The sequence below is a fragment of the Musa acuminata genome, chromosome BXJ2-4, assembly GCF_036884655.1.
Source record: "Musa acuminata AAA Group cultivar baxijiao chromosome BXJ2-4, Cavendish_Baxijiao_AAA, whole genome shotgun sequence".
Taxonomy (NCBI): Eukaryota; Viridiplantae; Streptophyta; class Magnoliopsida; order Zingiberales; family Musaceae; genus Musa; species Musa acuminata.
The window spans coordinates 31,850,426-31,860,865 of NC_088341.1; the positions used below are offsets into that span (position 1 = coordinate 31,850,426).

Sequence of the window (10,440 nt, forward strand, 5' to 3'; positions counted from 1 at the left end):
CTTCCATACAGTATTATTAATTCTAGAGGAGCATGATAGAGAATGTCACAGCAGTCAGCACATCAATTCCTCAGAGAGATTTCATTGGCTGGCTCATTATATGCAACAGTTAAATGACTGAGGATTCAAGTTTAATTGCAAACATATACCCAAAGAAGGGCGAGTTGGTTACTCGAGTATTCCAAAGCATTCGAGCAGAAGCAACAGCTAAAAAAGGCATTTAATTTTGGCGGCTCATTTGCTACTTGGTGCAGGTCATAATACCAATCATCAGCTGCAACCGACTTATCACCAATATCAATATTTAGCAAACATAGTATACAGCCTAAGAATACAAATCATAAACATAAGCAGGGAGTAATGGGTGCGTACGGCATAGACCCAATAAAATGCTGAGCAGCGTATGGTTTAGGTTCTGGATTCAAGTGAAAACTTGGCACAAGAATCCTACTTTGCAAGCTCCACCAACTGCATGCATTTGATAGGCAACATAAAGCAACAAGTATCTCCTTACCTGTACTTGGTTGACGAAAAAAGAATCAAAAGTACAAACAATTCAAAGCCTTCCTCCACCTGGGACCTTGGTGCGAGGAGAATCTAATACCCTACATGACAACATGCCAAGTCAATAACATGCTTTGAGGTTACCGATTGGGCATCAGCATATAAGTCTACAAAATAAGAGGTGATTATAGCATCCATTCAGACACCATCGACGTGGTGACAACAAGTCCTGTATATATGTGCACGGAAAAGCCGATGTCAGGTATATATACTATATACATGAAAACATACAAAGTTACAGAAACAGAAAATAAAATTCATTACAAATACACAAGCAGTTTAATAAAATATTTATATTACAAGTAATCATAGCTTGCTCATAAGATAAAGCAAGTTGCAAAATTCAGAACCAGCAAAGAATATCCAAGGCAAAGGGAATAGATTGGAAGACAACATATTGGTTCACATACATGATGTTCAGTAAGAGCAATAGGAGATTCAAAATTACATTTTAGTCACATTAAAAGCCAACTTTTGGAACATCACAGCCTTTGATGTGAATGACAATCAAGATAACTTCATTCTTACAGTCCTTTCAGACATGCCGAAACCATCTTAAATTTTTTCCCCCCATTTTATTCTCAAATCAGGGTTGCTTTTAGTCAAGATAGTTAAGATCAGTGGCATAATAGGTAGAAGAAGACCTAATAAAATTTTATTATAAAGTTAGTGAATGATCTAATTGTTCTTAGTTTAAGTAGTAATATTGTCCCCTATACAACAAAATAATGGGAAAAGATCTATATATAGCCAACCCCAAATGGACAGGACATTATGGCTTATTGTGGTATGTTTAATGGTCAATGTTAACAACATAATTAAAACTTACCCACTAACCAATGGAATATATAACAATAAAAACAAGCCACATGTCACAACTAAATTGTTCTTTTTTCCAGTATTGAGTTTTGTGTAATATTACAAAAGTAACTGAATTGAGTGTGTTCAATCTCTCTTTAGTATTTGCAGTAAAGTCTTCTTGAACCTCCACTAGCTCTCCTCACACTACTAATTCTATTCAATTAACATCTTCTGATCATAATATCTGAAGAATTTACAGAAGGTAGACTCCAATAATAAGACTCTTAAAACATTACAATGAAAGTCCCATACAAATTGCCTCTTAAGTGACCTAAAAGCACTATCATCATGGACATCTTGTTCAGGATTCATGAAATGCACAGATGGGCAGAAAAAATGTAAATTTTGCAATTGGCCAAGTAGAACCGTGATAATTTCAAGTAGCTTTACAACTAATTTAAAGGACCAAAGGAGTAAATCAAGTTAATTCAAAGTAAGAAAAAACAAAAGCGTCAAAGAATCCCATACTTGATTTACAGGATGTCTTCTTGTCATTCACCATGAAAAGGTAAGACCAGTAACTGTTACAGATCACCTGCAGTATATAGTCTGATCAATCTGCGGAGGAATCTGTTTTATTTCTGTGCCAAGTTCTTGCTCAATCCTATACCTGTCATCAGGCAATTTTTGTGTCAAGAAAATGATGAGGAGAAAATAAAAAATATGTACTAGCATCTTGAGGATTGGTAAGTGATCATACAAGTTAAAGCGATCCTCATAGGTGATAAGATTGACAGCTAAACCAAGGTGACCAAATCTGCCTGAACGACCAACCTGAAATTGTCCAACATCACCTGTTATTCTTGGGAAGTTTATTTCAAAATTAACCTTTTGTTTCTAGGATTGGTCACAGAAAAATTTAGACAGCGCAAGCATGTAGCCAAGCAGAAAATAAAAAATCATGCTGATCAATTCAATTGAGATCTGCTAGGAGAAGCAAACTCAAGGCAATGATCCACCGAACTAGCAAAGTTGCTTAGTTTTCATTATTTTGGATTGGTAGCTCACTTAAATTTCTTATCTTTTTTCTTTCCTGAAGTGGTGATGGACTGACTATTCAGTGAGCAGTTCAAGTTGGCTGATATGTCCCAATGATCAACAAACACAATTAACAATATTAACATAAACACTAATGTGTCAAGTGTGTCAAGATCATACCCTGTGCAGATATGTCTCAGAATTCTTTGGAAAATCAAAATTGATGACAACATTAACAGCTTGAATATCGATTCCCCTTGTAAACAGATCTGCAAAGATAGGCAAATAAATGTCACAAGGAATGAAGGCATTTTAGTAGTGATGACACATAAAATGACAACATAAACAATTTGGCGTACACACACACACACATAAACATCAACTTAATGAAACATGAATTAACACAGACATGCTTCAGTTTTTGTAACAAGTTGTGATATGTACAGGTTGCAACTTTTGGAGTCTTGCATTGAGGAATACTGAGATATGGTGAGTTGATAGCAAGTTCCAAGCAACAACACAGCAAAGTGGTCTTTACTTTGCCTAGAAAGCTTCAGTGACCTAGTTATGCAAAAAAAAATCCTCTTTGCATGTTAACAAGGGCAACAATGGTCCATCTAGATATCAACAGTGATACGATCACCTTAAGAGATGGGAGGTGCTCAGCAAGTCAGTTTAAACACTCACAGAGTCTGTTTAATCTGGTTGTTCAGTCGATGTCCACCAAGTTTTCCAACAACCAAAGACTATGCCATGTTTCTCCTTTGCTTCCTGCATCAAACAAGTCGACAATTTCCTCAAACAGAGTTGTTTATCAATGGAAAACACCCGCTCTTTGAGATGGTGAGTCGATAGCAGGTTCCAAGGAACATCACAGCAAAGTGGTCCTTTCTGTGCCTAGACAGCTTCAGTGGCATAGTTATGCAAAGGCAATCCTCTTTGCATGTTAACAGGGGCCACAATGGTCCATCTAGATATCAACAATGTTATGAAACCTTAGTAGCTGGGCGGCGCTTGGCAAATCAGTTTAAGCACTCCAGAGTCTGTTTAATCTGGTTGTTCAGTCAACGTCTACCAAGTTTTTCAATAACCCATGGACTAATCTATTGTGTGTGCCATGTCTCTTTTGCTCCATGACTTAAAATAAGTTGACAATTTCCTCAAAACATAGTTGGCTATCAATGGAAAACACACACACACACTCTCTCTCTCTCCGGTTCACCTTCCTCTTTTTTCCCCTTTTCAGCCCTGGTAAACAAGATAGTATTGCTAAAAGTCTGAGATATTCTTTTCCTCCCTTGTATGTCAAGTTCAAATAAAGACAACCTTAATTTATATACTACATTGGTATATATCTATTTGACTTTCTTACTATTTATTTATCCTCAACTCCTTTGTCCTCCAACACATCACCTTTGACAAGCCACAAGAAAATTCAGGAAGTTTCTTGGACATGTTTTCTCAAATTTTGATCATCTACTATTGCCTACTATATTTAGGTCTGATGGAAAATAAAACAACTTAGCAATTGCCAATGGCAACAGCAAAGGTAGGAGTTTATAGAAGACAGTCTACTTGGCACCAATATGAAGAAGATATGTGATACTTACCATATGACTTATATGGTTGTGCTAGGTTAAGAAGTACAACAGGTGTATCAAAATACTGATACAAACTTCAATAGACAATAAAATGTTGTTCAACCGCTGAAACATGCATGACCAGAAAAGTATGCATGGTTAGCATAGATGGGTTAAAGCACATGAAGCCCCATGTTAACCAGGCTCACAGCCACAAGGCCAGGGAGATCATGATCTTCGACAAGATATGACATCAACTGTAAACTACAGAACTACACAAGTCAAAGGCCACAAGTGTCACTGCTTGTGTAAGAACTGTATTCTTCAGTAAAGAAACAAAGTTGCCAACATAGTTCTAACTGGTAAAACTAGAGGTCTACACGATTGATTAACAACTAAAAATACTCAAAACAACAGATATTGTACCTGTACAAACAAGATTCCTGCATGCACCATTGCGGAAGTCATGGAAGACACGATTCCTGTGATCTTGCAACATTTTAGCATGGATGTAAAAGCAAGAATAACCAAGCTCAGTGATTTTCTTTGCTAATAGCTCCACCCGGTTAACCGAGTTACAGAAAATAATGGATTGGTTAATTTGAAGCTGTCAAACAAAATAAAACCAATTCTCAGAACTATGGTGAACATTATCAATACAGAAGAACTCTTAATTGAAGACAAACCTTTGAGAACAGTGTATTAAGGCAGTGAACCTTCTGCCTTTCCTCAACAAAAGCATAGTATTGTGTTATTCCCTTCAGTGTGAGTTCATCCATTAGATTGATGATATATGGTTTTGGAAGGTATCTGTCTTTAAAATCCTTCACCGTTACAGGGAATGTAGCCGAAAACATTAAAATCTGCCTATTGGCAGGAAGAAACTGAATAAGCTGTTCTATCGATGGTTGAAACTCAGGAGAGAGAAGCTTGTCAGCCTGTGAAGTGAGAAAATGTGCACTTTCCATCAGAAAAGAATATGTAGAAAGAAAAAGAATTAATAAAAATTGATTCTACAAATGTCACACAATATCCTCAGAAGCCAGAAGAAGTCATTAATGATTAAAACTGTATGTGACTCTGGCTTGTAAAATCAAATCAGATGAGTAGAGTTGACTGAAGCTGTAACCTTATATAACAACAAACAATCCTTCCTAAATAATTATATGGGACAACATGAGTAACAAAACATACAAAACACGATCTTTGCCATTATAACAAAAAATAAGTTGTTTTAACAATCAAAATATAATCAATGTTCAACCTCCCATAAGAAACTAAATGCCAAAGTTTCTATTTTCCCCTGCTCAACAAAAGGGGAAGAAGCAAAGCATATGTTTCCATAGGGTTAGGCAATCTTCACAAACAGATTCAACCCAAGTGACAGCGCACTAGATTCTCGAACTAGAGGAAATCAAAGAAAAAAAGGAGAGGAAGAAATACAATTGTCATGATATTACAAGAATCAGAGACGAGAGAGATATGCCTGAGAACCCTAAAATATTTTAGGAAAAAATTTGTAATTTGCAACAAAATATGTTGCTTAAGCATAGGATTTCTAATACAATGTACTAACCACAAAGACCACATAAAAATCCCAATAAAAATAAAAGAGCTGGACTAAGAAAATATTACCTCATCCATAACAAGCATCGAACAATCCTTCAAAACACAAACACCTTTCTTTGCAAGATCAAGTATTCGACCAGGTGTTCCAGCAAGCAAGTGGACAGGTTGATATAAACGCATAATATCATCCTTCAAGCTGGTTCCTCCAGTGGTTACCATAACCTGAATCTTCAAATGTTTTCCTAGTTCCTTACAAACTTGTGATGTCTGAAGTGCTAACTCTCTTGTAGGAACCAATATGACAACTGAACATAAACAATTCATAGATCATCAGGTACAGAAAATAAGCCATGATACTCTTACTTTCAGAATATAAAATTCACAGGAATATGTTATGTGTGTTGTCTTCTTCATAAAAACTGCAATCTAGATCAAGAATGACATGTTAGATGTTATGTACATTAGATTTGCATGAGAAGTCTTAGTAGAAATGATGACCTTCATGAGGAAGAGATATCAAATTCAAAAGTATGATAGTCAAGAGAACCCCATGCATGGTCTTTGTGACAAAGAAGCAACAACCAACAAGTACAATAGATCAAATTTAAATAAAATCTTTAACACAGAGGAGAAACGTCTGCAATAAAAATATAAGAGTAATGAGAAACCTTGAATGGCATTGTGATCTTGGTCAATTTTTTCAAGTGCAGGAATACAAAATGCAGCTGTCTTCCCAGTCCCATTTTTGGCTCTGGCAAGAATGTCACTGCCAGTGAGTGCTATAGGAATGCTTTCTTCTTGAATAGGTGAAGGCTTTTCAAAACCCTTCTCATATATCCCCATAAGAAGTTCCCGCTTTAGAAAATAGTCTTCAAATTCATTTCCTTTTGTTGCAGTCACATCCTGGCAAATACCAGTCCAACATTTTTATGCATCACAAAAAAAGGTATTTGCTAGCCAATAGACACTACTCCAAGTAATTATAATATGATCATGTTCTACTTAATTGACAGATGAAGATTGTTACAACTTTACAGAAAGTGTTTCTTTAACAATTAAAGCAATGGAAAATGAGTGTGACCATAAAACTTTACAATATTCCTATAATCATTATAAAACAAGGAAAGCAATCATATATTTTACGTTGTGATGATATATTAAATCTTGAAAAAAAGAAACTACTATACATTATGACAAAGATTTTATAATACATAAACCTAATAACATAATATTATAGATACAAGAGTACACAATATCCTTGTGAATATAAATGTTATAATAAGTAGTCATGCTTTATAATAGATAAAAAGATCAATCAATCAACATCATTAACCTATTTATTCTCATGGAAAATCAAAATACAAAACAGCACTTTCACAAATAATAATGGCTTTTGGTTGAAATTCTTTAGTAGACAATTAATTTCTTCAATCACAACTAACTTCTTAAAGGCAGAATTATTCCCTTATCCTATTCATAAAAAGGCGTAATAATTTACCTCTGTCTTGTAGCGTGTATCAGGAGGTGGCATCTTCAACTGTGCTTTCCAATCCTGTAAACTGAAACCATCAAGGTCAAAATTAATTTTTACAAAGCACCAATATATGTTAACCAAATTTGTAATGTAAGATATTTGTGTCTCAAGTACACTGAAAAAGCTAACATGAAAAATTATTACAAATCAATCACGTAAATATTAAGTTCCCAATAATGTAGATATTTTTTTGATGCATCTTTTCAAGATATTAAACATGCTGGAATCAGGAGATAATTTGTTTTAGACACAACAAATACTCATCATCATGCCAAATTGCTGTACATATAACAAGAAAATTTTCACATTGTTCTCAACAACACAATGAACGCAGGCCAAGTATTAATCCAACATCAAAGACTGCCAGAAGGTTGCCACAAATTAACCCAGAAAATCACTGTCACTTAAATACTCAATATTGGTTTCTTCTGCCACACCTCTACTATTTTACTTGAAATACAAAAAGGTGTCTTAAGGCAGTGATTTTCTCCCAAAGAATTCACTGGATCCATTAAATTTAAATTTATAATATATCATAAATATCTTTCCATTTAAATCCATCAAATAATTGAATGCATGCACTGGCATTCTCAGGAAATGCATGCAATTGACTCCCTCAAATTACTGAATCATGTGTTGGCATTCTCCGTCCTCTGTCAAATTTATAATCAAAGGAAACAGAAAGTAAGGCTGTTTGTTTCACTAGAAATGTAAAGCAATTCAAAACTTGACTTATTGAACACGGTTACATGTAATGTAAGTCCAGATCAAGTGTGACTGTTGGTAAAAAGATCAGCATTCAGACTGAAGTTCCAATGACTTAACTTTAATAAAGTTGCAGAAGGGAATGTGGGGTTGGTTTAGTTGAACTAAATATAATTAGTTTAGTCTGATTTAATTTATTATATTTGAGTATGTGGTGTAGGCTTCACATTGGCAGGAAATATGAGATTATGTGCCACATATAGGAAAAAAAAAAGCCAAAGCCAAAGCCTAAGGACTTTTCTGAAGGTGAATTTCACTTCCACCATTACTGTACCAGAAGAGCTGGGCACCACTTTAACAGAACAAAATGCCCCTCAGTGAACCAATTGGTCAAAATGCCAATGAATTTAGACAGGTCCTTTGAGCTGAAGGAGAGTACTTCAGACCCATACCAGCATAGCTTATGTCCTACACTGCTGAGAATGATATTGTTTCTCCTTTCAAGCACCAAAAGGTCAATATGTTAGCAAAAACCCAGAAGGATAATGCCATCAACTAATGTTAAAAAGATAAGTGTATGCCTCATATGGAAGAAAAAGAAAGAGTTAAAATAGAAGACAAAGACTGAAAGAAAAGGAAGTGAATTTCTAGGCATAAGAAAGAGTTCCTTATGGAAATAAGGGTTTCTCCCTTGTAGCTCTGGAGATCTCTCAAGTAATGGAAGATAAAAAAAAAAGGGGCTAGAACAAACAACTTCCGTCTACCAAGGATATTGACTTTAACAGTCGGGTTTTCGAACATCCCTAACTTGCAAAATTACCACCGAACAACAAACACAGTCGTACATCCTTCTGTCAAGTGTTAACTTAATGCAAAACATGACGTACATTTGCGGTCAAACAGTGGGCAAAACTTTACCGTTTTCCCAAGGATTGGTGACCATTAAACAAGAGATGGTTCTACGTTGACCAAAGAAATTGCACTCGTTAACTAAAACAATTATCCAAAAACTAATTCATCCGATTCTCCTAGTTCCAAATATGCAATAAGAAACGGACTCGAAGAGAACCAACACTGCGAGAAGGTAAAAGACAAAATTGCGACAAACTAAAACCCACAATGTCACGCAAAGATCCTTCCTTACGTTTTACCTGGTGTCAGAGGTCTCAGGTTGAACTGATTTCACTACGTCGCCAGAGCCAGAATCGCCTCCTAACTGATTCCTTCTCGACCATTGCTGCTGCTGGAAGTGCTGGTTCGGCTGGACTTGCACCGGATTTCGCTGCACATACTGCTGTTGCTGTTGCTGGTGGTGGTGTTGGTGGTGAGAGTTCCTCGAATAGAAACCAGGGTTTGTGCTCGCGCTACCCCCTCGGCCGTTGCCCATTCCGGGGGGAGGATATCTACCCCGAGGGTTCATCTCAGGCACCAAAAACGATTCTCCTACGGGACGATCGGTGAACGAGAGCAAAAGAAATCGTAGCGTAGTCCCTGGGAAAAGCAGAGTTGCCGATGAAGAAGGGCATAGAAAGCAAGTAGGAAAGCTAAGATCAAAGCTAGGGTTACTAGATCGGAAAGAATCTAAGCGAAACGGGTAGAGATTGGACCGATTCCGAGCCGATCGGGAGGACGTCTGCAGCTTTACAGCGGAAGAAGCTTTAACGTTCGAGGGATTACTCCGACACGGACGAAGCGTCAAGAAAATTGGCAGAAGGGAGGGACGCGATTGGAGAAGAGAGAGAGAGAGAGGGCTTTTTTCCGTCCTTGCAAAAATTGATCTTTTGTTCTTAGGGCAACGACATGGAATGGAATTACCGTGAAGCCCTCGAGTATATAACAACAATAAACGTGGAATATTAAGGTATCCAAAAGTGTTATTTGGTTAGACTTAAATCACCTTATTAATCTTTTCTCGAGTGACGGGATCTTTCAAAGGCTTCACGTGGATCGGATTCGGATGTCGTCCGATAAGCAACTATGCGTCCGAGTCCACTCCAGCCGTTACAGGTTCGCCCGGCCGGGTTGGGTCCACGAACGTGATTCGGTTGAATGGGATGTATAAGTCTGTGCGGGCTGATTCGGTTCAGATTCAGAACCCGGTTCAATTTGTGATTCGATATGGGTGTGGGGGCTCTATCGATCCTAAGCTTATTTTCTTTTGGGATTAAGGAAATTACTTTTACATGAAATGAGTCTATTTTAGCCCTTCCTTAAATGCTCGATAAAGAATATTTACTGGACTAATTTTTGAGAAAAAAAAACTCTTAAATTTGCATATTTTTCATAAAATTTCTGAATTAGAAATTGAATAATTCAGAAAATATCAAAAAAATTTCTAAATATTAAGAAATATCCAATTGAAAGATTTCATAGAAGTTTCAAAAGATTTGGACCTATGCGTTACACTATTTTTTATTTGACCTCAAAAGATTAGTGTACCTATCTTATATTAAGAAATATTTTTTGTGAACCAAATTTTTATCACAAAATGTGGACCTATTTAGAAGCTCAGATATAAAAAAGCATTGCATGGATTAATCTTTTGAAGAAAATAAAAAAAATGATACATTGTTCAAATTCAAATAATTCAGAAAAATATCTAATTTTTTTTCTCTAAATTAGAAAACAGTGACATCTGTCCATGTGGAT

The 10,440-nt window shown here is 36.2% G+C and overlaps 1 protein-coding gene across 2 annotated transcripts; it reads right to left on the reverse strand.

The window, feature by feature from the left end:
- Positions 1–258: 258 nt before the first annotated feature.
- On the reverse strand, positions 259–9,587 carry LOC103990470 (DEAD-box ATP-dependent RNA helicase 8). Of its 2 annotated transcripts, none has more exons than XM_009410003.3 (11): positions 9,399–9,587; positions 8,943–9,282; positions 7,051–7,111; positions 6,221–6,455; positions 5,619–5,857; positions 4,670–4,921; positions 4,410–4,590; positions 2,584–2,672; positions 2,126–2,199; positions 1,894–2,035; positions 259–733 (listed from the first exon to the last, which is right to left on the reverse strand). In XM_009410003.3, the coding sequence occupies exons 2-10, from the start codon at positions 9,209–9,211 to the stop codon at positions 1,957–1,959; spliced, it is 1,479 nt and encodes a 492-aa protein (XP_009408278.2). In that variant the 5' UTR covers positions 9,212–9,282; positions 9,399–9,587; the 3' UTR covers positions 259–733; positions 1,894–1,956. The 2 variants fall into 2 exon arrangements, with proteins under 2 accessions (XP_009408278.2, XP_018686632.2); XM_018831087.2 differs by having other exon boundaries at positions 259–605; positions 9,399–9,586.
- Positions 9,588–10,440: the final 853 nt, after the last annotated feature.

Excerpts from the sequence above, each read along its gene's own strand:
- LOC103990470 (XM_009410003.3), bottom strand. The coding sequence starts at position 9,211 with ATGAACCCTCGGGGTAGATATCCTCCCCCCGGAATGGGCAACGGCCGA. Across the intron at positions 6,456-7,050 it reads ATACACGCTACAAGACAGAG|GATGTGACTGCAACAAAAGG; the intron begins GTAAATTATTAC and ends GGTATTTGCCAG. Across the intron at positions 4,591-4,669 it reads TTAATACACTGTTCTCAAAG|CTTCAAATTAACCAATCCAT; the intron begins GTTTGTCTTCAA and ends TTTGTTTGACAG.